The sequence below is a fragment of the Antechinus flavipes genome, chromosome 4, assembly GCF_016432865.1.
Source record: "Antechinus flavipes isolate AdamAnt ecotype Samford, QLD, Australia chromosome 4, AdamAnt_v2, whole genome shotgun sequence".
NCBI lineage: Eukaryota > Metazoa > Chordata > Mammalia > Dasyuromorphia > Dasyuridae > Antechinus > Antechinus flavipes.
Genome location: NC_067401.1, coordinates 314,822,663 through 314,846,479, shown reverse-complemented (window position 1 = coordinate 314,846,479; position 23,817 = coordinate 314,822,663). Strand labels below are relative to the sequence as shown.

Genomic DNA, 23,817 nt, shown 5'->3' with positions numbered 1-23,817 from the left:
ATCTTAAAAAGTCAGAAAACCATACCAGAGTTCCAATAGCCAAATCAAATAATATTCCCATACACCCAAAAAGCAACCTGGAAGAGCCAATCCAGAATAAACTGAGACACCACAATCTACAACAAGGAAACAACTTGTCCAGTGTTTGTACGATATGCCAAAATGAATGTGGTGAACTAAATATTCTGTATCATCCATTAAAATAAGAATTCACTATCCCTAAGGACCAATATGTAGAAGGTAGAGTTAGCCCTTGCATTTCAAAGGGATGTTTTTTGGTACATCTATTCTTGCTATAACCCACAGAAATGAAATCGTAGTTCCAAGATGCACTGATTTGATTAATGAGTATTTTCTAATGATCAGGGTAGAAGTAGAGTTGAAATGGAAATGATTCTATGATCAGTCATTAGTATTTTCTTAAGATCAGAGTTTTAGAGTTAAAAAAAAAAAAAAAAAAACCTCTGAGGTTACCTTGTTCAATCTCTCCAATTTGAAAGATGAAAAAACATGAAGGTAAGAGACAGTAATGTATTTGCCTAATGTCACAGAGTAGCAGATTTATTTTCTAGTCCTCCTGACTCCAAATGCAACAATCTTTCTACTATACCACATATTTCAGAATATTCACATGCAATGAGTACTGGTAAGGCTTTCAATTTGTTGGGCCATATCAGTGAAAAGAACTGATGGATGGAAGACATTGCATGTCACTGCCAGAGATGGCTTATAACTCCTCTGAGACTCCTGATTCTCCCTCCCTGTCATCAGAGGGAAAGAGAAATATTCAACAAAAAAGATAAAAAAGTAAAGAACAATAGCACCCGATCCAGTACCAGACACTTATATGTCACACATACACACTATGTGTTTATTCATTCACTCATATATCTGAATGCATATACACACACATACCTAAAAATAGGTGAGATCCTAATCCTTAATTATGCCGTGGTCAATGGAAGGAGACATTCTTACTCAACTCCCACAACAAAGCATATAAAGGTATTCTTTGTTTTCTGTTAGCATATTATTTCATAATAAAAATTTTAATTTGCTGCTAAGCTAAAAACTGAGTTGCTCTCTTTTCTAGAATATTTAAAGTTAGGAGAATTTGATGCCAGACACTAGATAGGTAAGGAGCATACTCAGCCATTATATCTGTGAAGTTATAATACCTAAGTTTCTTGTATTTTTTGTATTCATGATTTTCTTGATTACAGGGAAGTGAATATTCTAAGATGGAAAGATTGGGATAAATGACAAAACCAAGAAATCTATTAAAATCATCTCAAAGTCCCACCAAAAACCAGAAGCGCAGAATTGGTGGCAGCAGTATCTGAGCTGTCATAGAAGTCAACATTACCACTATATGACTTGGTTGAAAAAGCCTCACAAAGGACTGATATGTCAATCAAAACATCACAATCTACAAGAAGCTACAGCCAATTCAACAAGGAAGTGATTCACCTATCCCCCATCTAACTCCTTGTTAAGGCTTCTATGAAGGGATTAAAGAGGACTCCCAGGATCAGCTGCAAAACTATAAAGAGGAAGAATAGATTTAAGCAGTCTAAGGCAGAGGGATAAATGCAAAGAGAAAGGATTATGAAAAACATGAAGGATGTTGAGGTCTTAAACATAGGCAAAAAACTATAAGGTAGTACTAACACTTAGGAGTATTAAGGAAGGTCTTTCAGAGGAAGTGGTATCTTATCTGAGACTTGAAGGAAGAAAAGGCCTTAGAAAGTTGAAAATGGGGTAAGAAGGAATGACAGGAATGGAAAATGTACTGTGCAAATGAAGATAAATAGAAAAAGGAATATCTAGTTCAATAAAGAATTAAGAAAGAAGGAAAGACTATCTAAGAAAAAGGTATAGTTAACAATACCAAGCTACAAGTAGACAAGAAGGACAAAGACTAAGTAAAGGCTATCAGAATTAACATAATATCAATGTTAACCTTTAAAAGACTGATTACGTAGAATATTGGGAACAGAAAACATTCTAAAAAGGGTTTTTTTCTCGAGTTATACAGACATTTGACTTACCATTGCATACACCAAATGTAGCAGAAGAAATTTCTTGAGGCCAACAAATATTTATTTGTAACCTCCGTATTCTAACATAGTACTACCCTATAAACATTTGATAATTATTTGTTGAATGAGTGAATATGAATATGAATGAAAAGAAAAATGACAGCCTAGTCCAGTTCAGTGAGGTTCATTACTAGTAAGTTAACTACTAATTAAAGCATTCTTCAAATCTATAAAGCAAAGAAAAAATGCAAAACGGAAACTCATATAATAGCACTTTCCTGAATAATTCAAATATTATCAACTCTGCTCTCTGGTTCAAAAATTTGAAATTCTTGAAGCTAAATGGCTACTGGTCACACAATGTTTTAATTCAGGATTTGATCTCATATCTTCTAACTTTCCACTATATTGCAGTGACCCTCAAAATAGCCTCTTGTAAATACCTACTCTGATTGTAATAATGGTGGCAATGTTGTAAAAGGGAACAGAAAGTGGTGAGAAATACCATTTTAATAGAGCCCATAAACACTAAGTTAGTTGTCAGCATGTGAATGAACTTTGTCTAAAATCCTGTAAGTGAACTTACGAACCACTGTAACATGGACACCCTCACTATAAATGAAAACCAAAGCCAAACACAAGGAAGGATAGCACACAGGTTCTGTAGAGTCAAGTAGATTGTTTATTGTGTCCTCAAAATCAACAAGAAACAATTTCATAGGACACTTGGTCATGTCATCCTCTGGTGCTAATTTGAGGATCACAAATGAAAAGAGCATCACAATGATAAAGAATTATGTTAACATATGCTGCAGAGAACAGAGACAGAAAGAAGAATCTGATCTAATGATCATGCTGTAAAATAAATACTTTGGTAGATTTAAGATCCATGATCATAGTTTAAGAGCTTTATGAGATCTTTAGATCTAATCCAAACTCTTCATTTTTTTAGGTAAGGAAACTGACCCAAAGAGTTCAGAGGATGTGGGTTTTCTCTCCATTAGTTTAGATTACAACCTACCCATGCCCTTTGTTCTATAGGTGTTGGTCACAAACTTATTATGATTCACTCAACAGGTTATGAAGTCTTCCTTTGGTATATAATGAACATGAGACACTCAAGTAGTCTATTTATTATCCTTCAATCTTTTTACAGGATAGACTCATTTTGTTTTCCAATCATCCTATTTCTTCAACAATCTTTCTCTTATCATTTTTCACACATAGGTCATCCCTAAAAACAGAATGAAAGCTTTACTGAGCATTCCTCACATCTTTCCATGTTATTATGGATTACCCACAACTCTTTGATGAGATTATGAAGTTCCAAGATTCAAAACCTTATAGCACTGATTAGAGAACATTTTTATTAAAAAGATGGTTCCCTAAATGAGGAATTATTAAAATCCTTGCACAAGTTAATTTCAGTCAACTTGCTTCTCCTATTAATTTTTAGATGCAGCCCATTGTCAGTCTGCACTGTCTTAAATATGTTATATTGATATACCTGCTGTACAGTTTATCCAACTACATATTATAACATGGACAACAGTCATTTCATATATTCAATGTTTCCTACATGAATTGTTTACCTTTTTTCCTTTAAAAAATCATGAATCAACTGAAAACCTGGAAGACTCCATATAATCAGCATAATATCATCTGTAGCATCTTGAGGAACTCCATCTAAAGAAAAGCTCAATTTTATTCAGACTTCACATCAGATATATTCCATGAAAGTGGTGAACATTTTTGGCAAAAATTCATATCCTTATTTGTCTCCTTTCATATGTCTCCTTTATTAGTAACAGTTAGATCACTGAACTGAGTTTATCAAGAAATCTTATTGTGACCTAAAAAACATGTATTGTAGACCAAGCCTGGCTTAGACTAGTCTCGAAATTCAGATTTGAGACTGGAATGAAATGAGATACTCACAGAATACTTCTCCTAAAAGAGTTTAATTTGGTCATTAAATGGAAAGGATATTCACCAAATATATTATATATACATATTGATCTAAACCAATCAATTTGAGAGGCAACTTCCTTGTGTTCTAGGTGGAAAAAACCAATCTGAGCTACTCCCCAAATGAAAATTAGCAAAGGGATATGAATAAATCAGTTTTCAGAGAAATTAATCAAGGCTTTCAATACTTATCTAAAAAATTGCTCTAAATAAATAAATGAAAATTAAAATAACTCTGCAGTACCATTTCACACCTATCAGAAAGGTTAAAATGACAGAAAAGAAAAATGGCATATGATAGACGGGATGAGAATAATTATACTAATGAACTACTGCTGTATCTATGAATTGATCCAATCATTCTGAAAAGCACTACATTACCATACCCCAAAAGCTACTGACTTGTGCATAAAGAATACAATTACTAGGTCTAAACCTTAAAGAAAAAGTAAAAAGTCATATATGCGCAAAAATACTTACAACAACTATTTTTATAGTGGCAAAATTGGAAACAAAAAGGATGTCCATTAAGAGGAGAATGGTTGAACAAGTATGATATATAAATATGATAAAATACTATTATGTTTTAAGAAATAATGAAAGGGATGATTTCAAAGAATATATATAGAATTGGTAGAAAATGCCAAGTGAGAAGAAATAAGAGAACAATTGAGATAGTAAAAGCAATATTACAATCAACCATGAAATGAGAGGATAAAAAAATAAGAAACTATTAATATGTCTCATAAAGATCTCATAAAAACAAAAAAAGTATGTATTTGTTAACAATTATCAGATATTCTCTCTACCCTGGGGACAATGTTAGGATCTGAAAAGGGTAGTTTATATGTGGCTGAAAATAAAAATAGATCATTATAAAAGTACTGACAGACATTCCAATTTCTGTGTTGATCTTTTAGTTTCATCTGTGAATACTCTTGGGATACAGTGACTTAATTTGACCTCAAATCAAATTTTTGTATTTTTGGTTTTACTTCCAATTTTTTTTTTGACTGTTTTCTAAAGTAATTCAAATAATAATTTGCTATGTTTGTATTCTAAACCCGTGTTTCCATTGATTCCCATTTCACTTTGCTTGAAAAGATGGTAAAGGACTTTCCTTGACCATTGAAGAAATTCCTAGAAATCCAAGAAGTAGATTTCTAAACTCAGACTCCTCATAATAGTATTTGTTTTTTATTAGTTATACATTTATAAAATGTCGATAAGCAAGATTAGTAAATTTTACTTTGTTCAAATCCTATGGGGGGATTTGAATAGATCAGACTAAAGCTATTATAACTGCTGGAAGCATCTTTTAATGTTTTGCCTTCTAATTTGATGTTAATTATGACTTCTGTCTTAACCAACTGACAGCCTGAAAACACATAAGAAAGCTGATTTTGATATGTTTCCCACATCAAATACCAATTATTTCTTGTCCAAATAGACAAACAGAAAAGATAGCCATTATATATATATATATATATATATATATGTATTATATATATTATATATATGCATATATAATATAATGCAATATATATAATACATACACATATATAATACACACAAGGTTTCTCAAGAGTCTTCACACTTCCCCCTCAAACCTATTTTCCAGAATCCTTTTTACCATCTCTCCTTCAAAAATGAAGTCACAGAGTCCTACAGAATATGTTTAACCTTATAAGTAAGTCAAGATAAAATAATATAATGTTCCATAAAGTATATTTCTTATTACTTCTGGACACAAAATAAAATCAATTCTACCACAAAGCTTGTTTTGTGTGCGTTTCCAAGGAGCACCTATAAAATAGACAACTTTCCATTTAATAGCTGTCCTTCTCTTTAACTTTTTTTGTCTTAGGGTCTTATTTATGTAAGAATGTCAATACTAATGTGGTTCAGTTCTTTCAGGAATATGTCAATTTGTTAATCAACAGATATTTAGAATAACTGTGTCTAAATTAATGTTTATAGGCAATATAAAAATTATGTCACACTTTCCTACCAATCTTTTCCATATGATTCTGGAAATGGAAGAAGACCAGACAAAAATAGGGTCCTTCTTAAATCTATTTCATGAGTTGAAATGGTCAAAGAATTCACCTAGAAGTCAAATACTAGTGAAGAACTTTTCTATGATCAGTTGTATTGGTCTTTGGACAGCATATTCAGTCTGTCATTAGGAATACACGACTCTGACACCTTTCTGGGCATGATAAAAGCTGTCTAGACTTAAGTTTATCTGAGATAGCCTTCAGAAACTTAGGAACATTTTCACCTCACAATGAGAGATAATAGCAGGACTTTGCAATTCTTTATAAAGATATTCATGTTTCTAAAGCAAAGGTTAAGACATGTCACTGATCTTGTGAATTAGGAGTGATTTGTTGCTTTCAGAATAATATACAAATGTTTCAACCTAGTTTTTCGGGGTCTCTACAGTCTAGATACTAATTAACTACCTTTCTAGTCTTATTCCATAATATGTCCCTGTACATGCTTCAAATTCAAGCCAGATCTCTTTCTATCGCTATGCTCTACAATTTAATCCTGAATCAATTTGGCTTCTAAGCCAACATTTAAAACACATACACACACAAACACAAATACATATATACACACAAGCTTTTGGTCCCTTCAACTAAAAGATGTTCACTTTCTTATTTTCCCCACAGGCTAGTAAATAGTGTCGCATTTGATTATACAACAAAGGTTATATTGATTCCCTTTGAAATCACATAGAAAAAATAATTTAATGTGATTTTAATTGATAAGATTTCCATTATTTTAACAGAATGAATGAAAAATTGAATGAAAAATTTTAGAGCTATTTCTAATCTCCATTACTCAGGGTTTTGGGTTTTTTTTTTTTTACCTGCTATCTCTAGAAGTGTAGTTACATGATCACCTTCTGCCAACTTCACAAATCCAACCTGATTTCCAAAATTACCAATTCCTTGAAAAGGTAAATTTAAATCTCTTCCTTGTAATATTTCTTCTATTAATGCTTTTGTTTCCAAAAGAGCACCTATACTTCTGTTAAAAAAAAGAAAAAAATTTTAAAAATCAGATAAAGAAAAAGTTATAATTTCTAGAGATTACAATAAAATCTAGCATGATTCATTAATATACTTGTCAAATATTTTCATTTCAGAATCATTTCTAAAAATTAAACTGTTCAACATAAGGTCATATTGCAACTTGAACTTTAAAAATAAGCATTAAAGTTAAAACTAATCGAAATGAAGATCTCAAATACAATAAAAGTAAATTAAATTTTTAATATTTTTGTTTTTATTGAAAAAATACAAGTGAATTACTTTTACCAATTATTTCATGATTTCTTAAGAGTTCAGAAATATTGACTTGTCAAAAAAAGTCAGAAAAAATTACTGACTACATATTTACATTATATGCCCAAAATATTGAAAGCTACAATTTATCTGACTTATGATGAATGTAACAAACTAGCACTATTAAATTGATCCAAACATACCAAATAAACAAAAATGTGTCCCCTATAAAGTACACTAGATAAAGAAATGGAACCTTATTTCTACACCTATACCAAATACTGATTTTGCCACTTGCATCATATTTGGCTTTGGGCAAGATTCTTAACTTCTATGGACCATGATTTACTCATCTATAAAAGAAGCAGACTGAATTAAGTGATCTCTTATGTCCTTCACAAATTTAAATTCAATATTCTAATGGTCTAAAGAAAAATCTTTCTTCTAGATACAAAATGGATGTCAAATCTATATCAGAGAATGCCAGAATTAAAAGGGAAGCTCTGCTCCATTTCATTCATTTCGTTTTCCTTATTAAAATTTTTTATAACAGCCAGTTTATTTCACTCTCTACACTTTCAGCTCTGTAATGTTTTTGTAGTAAGAATAGTTGTCTTTAATAATTAATAAAAGTATTGGTATACCTAGCTTACCTTTTACATGTATTTTACTCAAGTGAATTTTAAAAACTGTCACTAGGGGGCAGGCATTATCTAGTAAATAAATAGCTAACTGTCTTTCAAGACTACATCACTGTTCAAGATCATATTATTTTACATTTCTTTGAGTGAATTATTTGTGTAATTCTATGTCAAAGAAGGGAGAAAGAGCAATCATTGGCAACTTTTAATCAATGGGTGCTTTATGATTCCTACTTACTGACCCAAGCCAGCATTGATTCTGGAATAATTATAAAGTGTTGAAAATGGGCTTGTTAGAGGACACACAGATACAATATAATTATTTTGGGGGCACATTCATGAGTTCAGAATGAACTTGTAAATGGAAAATGTTCTTATTTTATTTTAAAAAATCTTGTAAATTCTATCCTTTTGAACTGTATCTTCAGTGAGGTCAGTAGACTAAAACTTCTACTAAGTCAATATTTGTTAAAACATCCATGGGTCTTCCTGTGAAGACTGTGTGATCCTGGGCAAGTCATTTGACCCCAATTGCCTTTTTTAAAAAAAACCAGAAGGATCAGGCTTAAGACTTTGAAAAGCCAGAGGACTTTATATTTGGTTCTGGAAGTAACAGAGAACCCCTGGAATTTACTGAATGGGGCACATGCTCAGTTCTGTGCATCATTTAGATGCTTACTGCAGTTTGTACTGGAGTGAGGAAAGTACTGGGGCAGAAAGTCCAGTCAAGAGACGATGAAATGCTGCCTTTGGATGGCGGTAGTAACAAAAGAGTGAAGAGGAGCAGGATGAGTATGCAAGAGATGTTCTGAAAGTCAAACTGCCAGGACTTGGGGGTAGAGAAAAGTGACATGTTCAGGATGGAGGGTGAGGCTGGGTGACAGGAAGGATTGGGGTTCCCTAGATAGTAACAGGGAAGTCAGGAACAAGTTCAGTTCTGGACTGTTAACTTTAATAACTCTATGGGATATCTTGGGCAAAAAGTCTAAGGCCTGTGGATTTCGTCTTTATAACAAACACCTTTCCAATACTTCCTGCTCTTTTCCTCTTATCCTCATAAAGATACCAGCATCTTTATGCAGATTCTCGCACTTCGTACCAAGGACACTGCAGGGGAGGCTGCCTGTCTCAAATCTCTCCTCTCTCCAGTCCATCCTTGATTCAGCCACTACAGTGGTTTTCCTATGGCACAGGTCCAATAAACTCTAATGGCTCCCTATTGTTTCCAGGATTAAATACAAAACTCCCTATTTTGCATTCCAAATCCTTTCTAACCCAGCCCCCTGCTACCTTGTCAGTCCAGATGAGTTAAAAGTGTAGCATACAAACATGTATATATATAAAAATCTCCCTATAAGCTTGAAAGCTCTTCCTTACTGTTTTTTTTTTTTACATTCTCTACAGAATCTAAGAGATCTATTAACAAAGAAAAGATACAAACATGCTATCCAAGGTACTAAATGTGAAATGCAGTATTATTTCATTCTCTACATTACAGATGATATAAAATGTCATACTATCAGCATTGACAAAACCAGAAATAAAGTGGGTCATTTTCTAATGTATCAGACATCTTCTCAAGAAAGCAGTAACCTCTTAATAGGCAACAAGTCATGCCAGATTAACCTCTTTTATTAATTAATTCATGAACTTATTTATCTATCAATCCATCCATCCATCCATCCATCTATCTATTTATTGGGTAACTAGAATAGCAGATGTATAATACTTTAAAGATTATATTTTTAGATCTCTTAAAAGAGATGCTATGCTAAAAGCATAGGATAAAGTTTTATCCTATCCCTATTGATATTATAGAGATAGTTTAGATAAATTCTTAATTGTTTTAATAATGGAATTCAAAGAGTGATAATTAACAGGCCAATGTCAATATGGAAAAAAATTTTCTATTGGTCTGCCCAAAGACTCTGTCCTTTCCTGTGTAGCATTAAACATTTTTATCAGTGATTTGGATAAAGTGTATAAGGTACACCTGTCAAAAACTTGCAGAAGACATGAAGATCATTAGCATGCTAGATCAGGATAAAGATCCTAAAAAATCACTATAAATGGGCTATAAAAATCTACAAGTTTACAACAACAAAATGAGGGATATGTCCAGGGATTTTGGTGACTGTAGGCTCCAGATGAGTTAAAAGTGTAGCACAGCAAAAAGCTAATGCTGTCCTTGTCTGGGTTAAGAGAAGCAATATCTAGAACCCAGAAGTGAAATTTTCACTATCCTCTATCTTTATCAAACCTTATCTATACAAGTTAGTGGGAGAACATTCAGAATAGGGGTATTAGGATGGTGATGAGGGCTGTTTAAAGAAATGACTACTTCTCATTAAAGAAGACTTTGCTAAGGCAGAAATAGTAACAATGGGTAAAAGTTGCAAGTCTTACTAGAAGTATAAAACTTCCAAACCATTAAAACTTTGTCAAACTGGGATAGTCTGTTTCACTGTCAGTATTTAAGCAGAGACCAATATGAAAATGTTATAGCAGGAATTTCTGTTCAGATATGTGTTTGCTGAGGCAGTCTCTAAAATGACTTTCAATTCTGAGATTCTAAGATACTGAACTCAGAAATATGTTAAGGTGAGGCCAAAGAGAAATCTCTTTTATTTATCTAAATAGAAAGTAAGAGACCCTCTATTTTGCTACAAAAGATATGTACGGCTCGTAGAATTATTTTTGAAAGCACAACAACCTAAGAACAAACACAAAATAAAACTCTAGACCCATCTGGTTACATAAGTATTCTAATAAAAAGTCATATGGTATAGTAGAATACTAACTTACATTACTCTAAAATCTAAATGAACTCAAAAAATTATAGAGTTGAAAGGTACTTTAGAGATCATCTAGTCTAGCCTCTCCATTCTACAGATGAGAAAACTGAGGTCCAGTGAGGATAAATGTCCAAAGCAAGATCATACAAATACTATATAGGAAAGCTGATATTATAACTAAAGTCCTAGAATTTCAAATTAGTGATTCTTTCTACTACCAGATGGCTTTTCTCTATGAATCCAAGTCCATGTCATAGCACTGTTCCTGGATATCTCTCTACTTACTGTCCCTATGATCACAGTTATTTAGATATTTATCCATTCCCTCATTAGACTGGAAAATTCCTAAGACAGAATCTATCTGATATTATTCCAAATGCTCACCATTCTGTCCTGCATATAGAAAGTACTTAATAAATGTCTATTCAAACAAATAAAAAAGGAAAAAAAAAAAAAGAAACTGTGCTGTGCACAAGTTACAATTCTGCCACAAAATGGCTATGTGGTTTTGAACAAAGGCAACTGGACTGGAAGTTCCTCAAGATTCCTTCTATTTGTAACATTCTATAATTCTCTATGTTCCCATGCAACTGTTTATTAATTCAACATCTCAACTGTCTCCAAATAAATATCTCCAAATCACAATGATCACAAATGCCCCATGACTTAGTTAAAAGAATCTGTTTATTGAGTTGAGCAAAGAAATCATTTCTCTACAGCTAACTTGGTGATAAGTCTCACCAAACTGAGCTTTACTTATTTTTAAATGACATGAAATAGTTTGTTAACTAACCTATAATCAAAATCTTTTCTCCTTGGTAGGAGCTTAAAAAATTTACATTGCATTGGCATAGTTTTTGATAATATATATGCTCTTTCCTATCATTATGAGGTTTATCATTTGAATAAATAAGATTTAAGATACTAATAGTCTTTTAATCTATTTTTAAAGCATTCAATTCTTTTTTTCTACACTTGTATAATGACTGGAAGGTTGGGGAAGAATAGGAAAGAAATATTTTATCTAAAAATACTTACATGTTAACTTCCTCTTCATTTAGTAAATGCATCACTAGGAGGGTAACATGGAAGGAACCACAACTAGTCATTATTTTGGACAGCCGTTTATCTTGCTGTATTACTGTGTTTTGTAGAGTCTGAATTCCTCTTGTAATCTAATCAAAAAATAAAAACTAGTAATTAGACAAAAATGGATATTATTGCCAAAAATAATCTTTATAAAGTGCAGGAAAAACAACTACAATATCATAGAATAATTTTAAAAGCAATATCAATATCAAACGAATATATTTTTCATTATCTCAAGTTGACTTCCTTGAAAATCATGGATGGTTGTACTACTTGCTTTAATACAATATCTGAATCATAGAATCATGAAATAATTCAACTGAATGGGATCTGTGAGATCATCCAGCCTAATGACTCATTTTACAGAAAAGGAAACTTATTAAAAGATTAAATTCTCTTCTGGTCTTCTCCTCACTATCTGTTCTACATTCCTAGAACTCTCCCTCTCCCTGTCTTCATCCTCATCATTTAGTTCACTCAGCTTCCTTCAAGTTCCTGCTAAAATTCCACCTCCTTCAAAAAGCCTTTTGCATTCTCTTAAATGCAATTTAAGGTACAAATTAGTACCTTCCTTCTGATATCACTTTCAAATGATTCTGTTTATACATAGTTGTTTTCAAGTTTTCTCTCCTATTAGACACAGAGTTTGAAAGTAGAGAATACTATTTATCTAACTTTGTAGCACATTCTCTATAATATAGAAAACACTTAATAAATTCTTATTTACTTAGCTTGACTCTAAACTTATCTATCTCCACAGACCTGTTCATATAGTAACCAATATGGCACACTTCAATCATATTCTTCTCCACAAAAGCTATATTCTTCTTGTTATGGTATAAGCAACTTGATCATTCTCTATTTGTGGATGAGATATCCTATTTCATATTTTCAATTGAACAATCCTGACAGTAGACTTGGCTGTCTTCAAGAGTTTTCTATACTCTTGAAGAGAAATAATGCTACAATTATGTTTATAGAAGGAAGTTTTTTTAAAGAAATATTATAGGGATCACAGGAGATCTCCCCATCCAATCCCACATTCAATTCTTTCTTTCTTCCTCACTGCTTCCTGAATTGAAAAAGGAAATTACTGTCCCATGTTATCACTTCTTGGAATTGTTTTCCCTTATTCTAAGCATCCAGATCCTAAATAACCCATCACATTTAACTTTTATTAATATCCCTTAACATTCCACAGCTCCACAAGTCATTTCTGTAAATGAGTTGATAGGAAATTACAGGCTAGTACTTGAAATAATATTTCCTGAGGCAAAAAAATCACCTCTGTGATACACAAGGAAAGAATGCTAATAATTTGGTAAGCAGCACGCTATAATTGAACAATGTGTTAAACTATAACTATAATGCTTAATTTTATATGTACTTATAATCAGTGTAAATATAACCAGATTAGAAGTGTTTTCAGATAAGAGTCCATATTCTACTTTTCTGGGATGATCCTTCAAAGTTCCTAAGATAGTGTTGGGACACAAAAGGTTTAAGTAAAAATTTGTTGTTTTGACCAGTATTGGTAACGACAAAGGGCATTCTTAGACCCACTGAGGCTGAACTGGAAAAAATAATATTTCAAGAACATTTTGTCTTTTTTAATGAAATGATTAATGAATGTTTTTTAAAAAAGAGCTGGCCATATATCATTATGTCACACTGGTTATATATTCATAATATAATAAATTCAACCCACTTAATGGAATTTCAATATACATTTAATATATTGAATATATTTAAAATATATTAACGTTAATATAGACTCATGTCGTAATGTATTTTTTTCATGGGGGTATCTATTATATACAAAAAATTTAGAAAAGTGAAGTGCTAAAAATTGATCAAAATACACTATCTTTATTACAATTTATATTTTATTTTATTACTTTTTATTACAGTTATATGTCTAAAATATCATAAAATAGATTAAGTCAGTTGAGCACTTATTAAGTTCTCACTATTTTTGCCAAGCTAAGCACTGTAGATACAAAAACAGTTCCTATCCTCAAATCACATACATGCTAATGGGAAAGTCAAAATGTAAATAACCAGGTGTTGATCCCTTAAGTCTTTAAAAGTACAAATCTTGACTAACTCTTGGATTTTATTCATTATAAAAAATTAAATAAGAACTTTAGCATGTGCCATCAACACTATTTTTTTCCTTAAGAAAACAGTACAGAAATAAATTATCCCCATGGTTATATGCCTTCTAATGTAAAATATTGGCTACTTCAATCTTTGTAAATGTCATAACTGAAGCCCATGACTTTTCTTGGCTTTCTAGTGTCAAATCACATATTAATATTATCTGTGTTCTAATGTACTTTTTATCTATTTTGTGAAATATTTCCAAGTTACATTTTAATTTGGTTCCATCCTCCTGAGAAGTTGTTTTGAGTCACACATGAGTTACATATTTGAAACCTGTTACAGGCTTTCTATGACCTATACTTTCATTCCATTAAATGATATTGGCCTCCCTATTGTTACCCAAACAATAAACTATCTCAGTGCATATATATATATATATATATATATATATATAATGTAGCTATATATGTATTCAAATACACATGCTTAAATTTAACATTTTTAACAATTACATAGGCTGAATATAATTTTAAACTATGTTATATATAACAAGAGAATTATGTATAATATTATATTAGTATGTAATAAGAATATAATTTTCTTTTATATTTTATTTTAGAAAAATTGTCTATATCCTTTTTTTTTGAGGGTGGGGAATAGCCTTGTGATTTCATAGAAAGCAATTACATAGAAAATTCCCAGTGAGAAGACTCCTCTACCAAAACAGATTGGCAATTATTCTACAATTTATACATTTAGTTAATTATCAGGGTTCTAATAGGTTAAGTAATTTGCCTAGGTAGGGTTGCAGAATCAGTATATATCAGGGTTAGGGTCTGACCCCCAATCTTTCAATTCTAAATATTGCTTCCAACATCAACTCTCTCCAAACACAATATCATAGCTATCTCTAAAGTCTTTAATATTATAAAAATGATATTTTAAAATTATGCCAGATTTCAAGAATAACTTTTCTGTTATTTATATAGAAAAAGTCAAGAGAAGGTTTGATATTAAAAGCCTAGCTTAAGAGCTTCTTTGGTTATATTTCAGGCACACTACACATATGGGTAAAAGTAAAATGAAGCATAAATGTAATACTATGGGAAATTTTTAAATAATTTACTTCTTAATAATCATAAATATTTCATCAGTTATGTAACTTCTTGTTCTGAACCAAGTGAATCAAAAGCAGATTTCCATCTGTTAAACACTATAGCCAAATCTAAAGATGACTGAATACTTTCTTTTTATGGAAAAAAAATATGTAAAACGTTTTCTAAAAAGCATTCATTTTTATATTAAAAATTATGACAGATTTAAAACTTTATAAACTATCAGGCAAAGACATCATAACCAAGATCATTATGATTTTATTTATATTCCAAACCTCAAGTTTTTTTTTTTTATATTTTACTTTCTACTGTTTCATTTTACTGTTTCATTTTTTTGTTTTCATTTTTTTCTCTACTAATACGAATTAAAAACTGTTCTTCATGAAACAAATGCAGAGTTGCCTTAAATGACTTGTCACATAGAAGCGATATTCTTAGCTCTTTCTGACTTTGACATTTTGGACTGACTTTCACCTCTATCTAATATACCTCCTGGCCTTAATAACTCCAATACTTTAGCTATTCTAATCAGCTTTTACTTTTTCTGCCTTATTGGCAATTTCAATATTCTTACAATGTCACTAAGTCTTCGTCACCATAATTAACCTCTGTCTTCTAATCAGATGCTATTTTTTTTACATTCTTCCAATTTAATGTAATTCAATAAACGTTTTATGAGGTGCTAATCACTCACAACATATCTTCATAGGCATTAAAAATACAAAAACAAAATGAAAGTTACTGCTCTGAGAGAAATTACATAATCCTTCACAGAATATTTACTACATAATGGAGAACTTGCCTGGATTCTTATATTGAGTTATGCAGGACTCAGACTATCTGTACACTATCCCTCCCTCTCCTATCCCTTTCTTTACATAACCTGTCATACTCCTTTGTGGTCATTCATATCCTTAAGGATATCTTTTCTCTATTGCTTTTGTACAAGTTTTTAATGGCTGTATGTTACAGGCTACTTACAGTAGCAACATCTCTCTCCAATCTCTTTGAAGTTAACAATTTTGATTCGTTTTAGAAATTAAATTTATAGGGGCAGCTAGGTGGCTCAATGAATAGAGCACCTGCCCTGAAGTCAGAAGGACCTGAATTCAAATCTGATCTCAGATACTTAACACTTCGTAGTTGTGTGACCCTGGGCAAGTCACTTAGCCCCAATTGCCTCAACAACAACAACAAAAAAGAAACAAAGAAAGAAAATTTATTTCTAATCAATAAAAACTCACCATATCTCTGCTTATCTTCCCATTCCCAAAGAGAAAGGATGTATTACAAACAAAAAATTAAACAAATCCTCATATTATCTATGTCCAAAAAAAATGTCTCTATGAATTCTGAGTCCATCAACTTTGTCAGGAGGTTGTTTAACACTGTTGTTAGAGTTCCTAAGTCTTTCAAAGTTGTTTGCCTTTGTAATACTGCAATTATTATATAAGTTGTTCTCCCAGTTCTAAAAACTTCACTTTTCTCTGTTTATGACAAATTCTTTTTAATTTTTAAGCATTCTTATTTATAGTCTATAAATATTAATTCCCTTTCTCCCTTCCCCTCCCTGAGACAGCAAACAATCAGATACAGGTTACACATGTGCAATCACGCAAAACATTTCTATATTGATTGTTTAATACAAGAAAATTGGAATAAAAGAAGAAATAAAATGAAAAATAACATGTTTCAATCTATATTCAAATGATATTTATTCTTTCACTGGAAACATAGTATACTTTGTCATTACATCTTTGGGATTGTCTTTTTATTATATTTTAAAATATACATTTCTTTATTTATCACATTGGCAGAGAAAAACCAAAGCAAAAGGGAAAACCCACGGGAGAGAAAAAAACAGATAAAAGATATGAACATAGTATATGTTGATTTACATACAATCTCCATAGTTCTTTTTCTGGATGCAGATGGTTTCCATTCAAAGTTTTTTTTGGCATTGGTTGGATCACTGAACCACTGAGAAGAACCAAGTCTTTTATAGCATATCTTACTGTTACTATGTACAATGTATTCCTGATTTTTCTTGTTTTGCTCAGCATCAGTTCTTGTAAATCTTTCCAGGACTTTCTAAAACAAAAGCTTGTTTTTCATTTTTTATAAAACTGTATATTTCATTATTTTCATAAACCACCACTAATTCAGCCATTTCTTAACTGATGGGCACCTACTCCTTTTCCAATTCTTTGCTACCACAAAAATAGCTGTTATAAACAGTTTTTGCACATGTGGATCCTTTTCCCTTTGATTTTCTTGGGATATAGAAGCAGTAATAGCACTACTGGATCAAAAGGTATACACAGTTTTATAGCCCTTTAGGCTATAGTTACAGATTACTCTTCAGAATGGCTGGATCATTTCATAATTCCATCAAAAATGCATTAATGTTTCATTTTTCCCACATCCCCTCCAACATTTATCATTATCTTTTCCTGTCATCTTAGCCAATTTGAGAGGTGCAAGGCAATATCTCAGAGTTGTTTTAATTTGCATTTCTCTAATCAATAGTGATTTGGAGGATTTCTTTACATGACTATAGATGGCTTTAATTTCATTATTTGAAAATTGTCTATTCATATCTTTTGACCATTTATCAATAGGGAATGACTTGACAATTCTTTATAATTTTAGAAATAAGACCTTTATCAGAAACACAGGCTGCAAATTTTCCCCCCAGTTTTGTGCTTTCTTTTAAAACTTGTTTCTGTTGATTTTGTGCAAAAACTTTTTAATTTAATATAATCAAAATTGTTCATTTTGCATTTTATAATGTTCTTTAGTTCTTCTTTGATCATAAATTCCTCCCTTCTCTAAAGATCTGATAAGTAGATAATTCCTTGATCTTCTAATTTACTTATGGTATCACCGTTAGGCCCAAATCATATACCCATATTGACCTTATTTTGGTATAGGATGTGAGATATAGGTCTATGCCGAATTTCTGACATATTTTCTAGTTTTCCCAGCAATTTTTGTGAAATAATGAGGTCTTATGCCATAAGCATATACCATAAAACTAAATTCATAAAATACTAGATTACTATTGTCTTGTGAATCTAACCTATTCCACTGATCCATCACTCTATTTCTCAGTCAGTATCAAAAAATTTTGATGACTGCTGTTTTATAATAGAGTTTTAGGTTTGGTGCTGCTTGTATTTTTTTCCTTTAATTATCTTGATATTCTTGACCTTTTGTTCTTCTAGATGGATTTTGTTATTGTTTTTCTAGCTCTATAAAATAACATTCTGGCAGTTTGATTGGTATACAAATATGCCAATTAGATAGAATTTAGGTAGAATTAGGTTTTTATTATATTAGCCAGGCCTACCCATGAGTAACTGATATTTTCCCAATTGTTTAGATCTGACTTTATTTATGTGAGAAATGTTTTGTAATTGTATTCATACAGTTTTTGGGTTTGTCTTGGCAGTTAAGACACCCAAATAATATATTTTGTCCAGTTATTTTAAATGGAATTTCTCTATGTCTTGCTGATGAGCTCTGTCAATAATAAATATACATGTTGATGATTTGTGTGGGTTCATTTTATATCCTGCAACTTTGCTAAAGCTGTCAATTGTTTCCAACAGATTTTTGGATGATTTTCTAGGATTGTCTAAGTATATTATTGTATCATCTGCAAAGACAGTTTTATTTCCTCACTGCTTATTCTAATTCCTTTAAATCCTTTTTTTCCCCTTATTGCTAAAGCCAACTTTTCTAGTACAATATTGAATAATACTGGTGCTGATCGGCACCCTTGTTACACCTCTGATTTAATTGGGAATGTGTCCAGCTTCTTCTATCACAAATAATGCTTGCTGTGGGTTTTAGATAAATACTGGTTATTATTTTAAGGAAATCTTTTATCCCTATGCTCTGTATAAGGTTTTTTAATAGGAATGGGTGCTGTATTTTGTAGAGATTATCATATGATTACTGTTGGTTTTGTTATTGATATGGTTGATTATGGCAATAGTTTTTCTGATATTGAACTAGCCCTTCATTCCTGGTATAAATCCCATTTAGTCACTGTGTATTATCCTGCTGTACAGTGATACACTGCTGTAATCTCTTTGCTAGTATTTTGTTTAAAATTTTTACAACAATATTCATTAGAGAGATTGGTGTGTAATTTTCTTTCTGATTTTGCGCTTCCAACTTTAGGTATCAGTACCGCATTTCTGTCATAGAAGGAATTTGGTAGGACTCCTTTGCTTATTTTTCCAAATAGATTACATAGTAATGGAATTAATCGTTTTTTAAATGGTTTGTAAAATTCATTTGTAAATCCATCTGGCCCTACAGGTCTTTTCTCAGGGAGTTCATTTTGCTATATCTAAGATCAGAATTGATACCCCTGATTTTTTTGTTTCAGCTGAAGCATAATAAATTCTGCTTCAACCTTTTTACTTTTACTCTGTATGTATCTCTATATTTCAAATATGTTTCTTGTAAACAACCTATTATAAGATTCTGTTTTTCAATCAAATTGTTTCTGTTTTATGGGAGAGTTCATCCCATTCACAATTTATGATTGCCAGCTCTGTATTTCCCTCCATCCTGTTTTTTCTCTGTATATACTTTTTCCCCCTAGACAATTGGGGTTAAATGACTTGCCTAGAGTCACATAGCTAGGAAGTGTTAAGTGTCTTCCTCAATTCAGGGCTGGCGCTCTAACCACTGCATCACCTAGCTGCCCCCTCTGTCAATATTTTTCTTCTCTTTCCATACTTTCTTCCTTCCTTAGTAGTGTTTTGTTTTAATCTACCCCATCCACTATCTGCCATATCTTATCACCCCTCTCCCTTTCTCTTACCCTTTTCTCGCAGTGTTTCTACCCTCCCTTTCTATCCAATCCCTCCCTGTTCTTTCATCTTTCTCCTCCAACTTCTATATAGGATTAGATAAATTTCTACAGCCATCTGAATGATTAAATTATGCCTTCTTAGAGCCAAAACTGATGAGATCAAGCTTTAGACAATGTTCCTCCTCCTCCTCACTTCTTTCCCTGGATTATATATTAGGGGTTTCTTCATGTAATCTAATTTGTCTTATTATATTTCCTCTTTCCTCTTCTTTCAGTATAGTCTTTTTTCCTATCACTTAATGTCTTTTTCTTTGATATCATGACATCAGAGTCCATTCACAATCATACCCTTCCATCCATGTGATGCCCCCTTCTAAATGCCCTAATAACAGGTATCGTTCTCAAGAGTTACAGATATCATTTTCCCATGTATGGAAGTAAACAATTTAATCTTAAAATATATATTATTTTCCCCTGTTTACCTTTCTTTCTCTTAAGTCTGTTTTCTGGTTAGTTCTGGTTTTTTCACTAGAAATGATTTAAAGTTTCTTATTTCGTTGGAAATCCATCATCTCCCCTGAAAGATGTCTCACTGGTTAGTTAATTGTTGGTTGTAATCCCAGGTTCTTTGCCTTCCAAAATATTGTATTTCAAGTCCACTAAATCCTTTACTACAGAAGCTGCCAGATCCTGGGTAATCCTGACTTTTGTTCCTTGATATGTGAATTGTTTTTGTCCGAAAGCTTAAAGTAGTTTTTCCTTAAAATTGTAGCTCTGGAGTTGTGCAACAATGTTACTTAGGGTTTTCCTTGTGGGATCTCTTTCTAAAGGTGATTCTTTCAATGATTATTACCCCTTCTTTTTATAAAATATCAGGGTAGTTTTGCTTGATCTCATGAAGAATGCTATCCAGGCTTTTTTTTTTTTTTTCTTTTTTTTTTTTGATCATGGTCTTCAACTAAATCAATAATTTTTAAATTATCTCTTCTGGCACTATTTTCCGGTCCGCTGTTCAAATGAATGAATTATTTTCATATGAATGAATGAAGTATTTTCTTCTATTTTTTTCATTCTTTTTACTTTGTTTGACTAATTCTTGATGTCTGAGTCATTAGCTTCCATTTGCCCCATTCCTAGTTTTTAATGTGATTTTCTTCAGTTAGCTTTTGTATCTTTTTTTCTACTTGATTAATTCTACTTTTCAAGGTGCTATTTTCCTCAGTGGATATTTTTTGCATTTGGTCAATTGCATTTTTTAAGGAATTGCCTTAAGCTGTTGACTCTCTCTTGCATACTTCTCATTTTTGTTCTCATTTTTTCCTCTACCTCTCTTAAGTGCCTTTTAAAGCCTTTTAGGAGTACTTCCAAGAAGCCTCTTTGGGCTTAGGATCAATTCATATCCCCCTTTTGAGATTTTCTTTGTTGACACTTTATCCTTGTCTGAGTTAAGTGTTTTGGTCTGCCTTGTTAACACAGTAGCTTTCTATAGTCAAGGTTCTTTTCTGTTTCTTGTTCATTTTCTTTTCTTTTTGTATTTCCTCTTTTTTACTTTTATGGGATCTCTGCTCCCGGGGTAAAAGGGGCCTTGTCCTAAATTTCCTGGGCAGCTCAGATCCTTGGCTTTGAGCACAGGGGCACCTTGTGTTTGGTGTTTTGTTCAGCAGGAGATAGTTTTGCCTGCTCTTTCCAAGAAACAGCTTGGTTTCTCAGTTTGCCTTCTGAGCTGGGACTGAGGCTGCCCCACTGGTCTCCTACTCTACTGAGCCAGGACTGAGGGTCCTAGTTGCTGATCTGCTACATTTAAGAACCTCTCACTGGCTTTCCCAGACTCCATCTGAGCAAGAATAAATCCCCTTTCACTCCAGTGAAACTGACCTGTCTTTAAGTCCTTTCAATCTATCTTGAGCAGAAGAGTGTTTTTATTATCAGACTGTTCAGAGGCTTGGTTTAATGTGGTTTTCAAGAGAAATTGGGAGTGCTTCAGCAGCTTCCTGGCTTCACTCTGACATCTTTGTTCAAAATGTTTTTTTTTTAAACCAGTATCTTCATTCATTATTTCTTATGGAACAATGATAATCTCATCACATCACATTAATATAAAATAATTTATTCATCCATTTCTCAATTGATAGGAAGTTCCTCAGTTCCCTATTCTTTTGTAACCCAAAAAACCGTTCCTATAAAACACAGGAGTTCCTTTCTTCTTTATTTGATATTATTTTTTCTATAGACCTAGTAACAGTATCATTGAGTCCAAAGGTATGCAAAGACTAATAATGAGAGTGGGGAAAGGTGGAGCATAGTTCAAAATTGCTTTCCAGAATAGCTTAGGTATACTATATCTGTCCAATGATCAGCCTCCTTATTTCTTTTTTTTTTTTTTTGGTAACAATATTTTATTATTATTATTATATTAATCAATATTAAAATTAATAATAATTAAAAATAACATATACAATTTTCTGAAACTGTAGTCCACCACTTCTCTCTCTCTTTTTTTAAAATAACTTTTTGACAGAGCTCATGCCTGAGTAATTTTTTTTTTTTACATTATCCCTTGCACTCACTTCTGTTCGGACTTTTTCCCTCCCTCCTTTCACCCCCTCCTCCAGATCAGCCTCCTTATTTCTTAAGCAGAATTTAGATTCTTTAGAGATTATGATATTTCATGATCCATAATCATATAATATCACTAGAAGAATTCTGAAGTTAAAAACTAGAGTTTTCCTATTAGTTGATAACTTGGAATCACTTATAAGTGCTATGTAATTTCACCACAACTTTCCCCAAAATTCTCTTTTTCTGTTTAATTTTGGGCCTAGATTGTTGTCTATCATATACAGTATCTATCTAAAATTAGATCACATGGGCTATCCATCTGTTTATATATAATAATCTGGACAATAAGCATTCTTCATCACCTAAGTGTTTTTTTCCATGAATGACAAGATTTATTGGCTCGTTACCAAACATAGTTTAATATAATGCCACCCACAAACAAGAGGACATGGAGAACATAATATATAGGGAACTCCTTTTTTGATAGAATTCTCTCTCTCTCTTCTCTCTCTCTCTGTCTCTCTCACTCTCTTTGCTGAGGCAATTGGGCTCAATTGACTTGTCCAGGGTCACACGAAGTTAAGTGTCTGAAGCCAGACTCTTCTCAAGTCCTCCTGACTTCAGGGCTGGTGTTCTATTTTGATAGAATTCTTTACTGGATAGCATCAATGAAAATGGTAAACACCTCTGGAAAGCATATGTCTTTCTGAGATAGATATATTTTAAAAATACATCATTTACCTCTTAAGTAGGAGATTCAATGATATTTTTCCAGGTGATCCATGGACACAAATAGAACAAGAATTATTGAAAAAAAAATATAGTAACTAGGGAAGTAGGAAGATTATGTTGTTAGATCCTCTGCAATATATTATGTAAACTCCTTGAGAATAGGCTACTTAATTTTTGTCTTTAGAACTCCAAAGCATGCAGTGCTATTTACAAACTTGGCTCTTAATAAATTTTTAAAATTCTGCTATCCCCAATTATAGAATCTAACAATGATAACTACTTTTTAAACCAAAAACAAGGCACATGAGCTGACAGAGAAAGATTCTTTTTTGCAAAATTTCATTTGAATTTCTGACAATTCTGTAAGGTTAAGTATTATGGGCATTATTATCTGTATTTTAATAATAAGGAAACTAAAACTGAGAGAAATTAAATGACTGTTCAGGGAATTTGGACCCAGATTTGGAGGCAATTATGCTAATTCTGGGAATAGAAAGGAACAAGGTTCTTCAATGTTCTTCTACTATAAGGTTGCCTATAAACAATAGAAATAATGATATTCCTGAACTGTGATTTATACAATGGGTGCTCCACTTACTGTCCTGACAAGAGAATTGAAAAGGGGAAGGAGGCTTTT

General features: G+C 32.1%; 1 protein-coding gene across 1 annotated transcript in view; it reads right to left on the bottom strand.

Moving 5' to 3' along the window:
* The window catches only part of AKAP7 (A-kinase anchoring protein 7), a 228,146-nt gene that overhangs the window by 102,386 nt on the left and 101,943 nt on the right, over positions 1 to 23,817 (bottom strand). Inside the window, exons 8-9 of the mRNA XM_051996732.1 lie at positions 11,784 to 11,920; positions 6,892 to 7,052 (exon numbers count right to left, since the gene is read on the bottom strand). Of these exons, the coding sequence (XP_051852692.1) occupies positions 6,892 to 7,052; positions 11,784 to 11,920 (298 nt within the window). The remainder of the gene's footprint in view (positions 1 to 6,891; positions 7,053 to 11,783; positions 11,921 to 23,817) is intronic.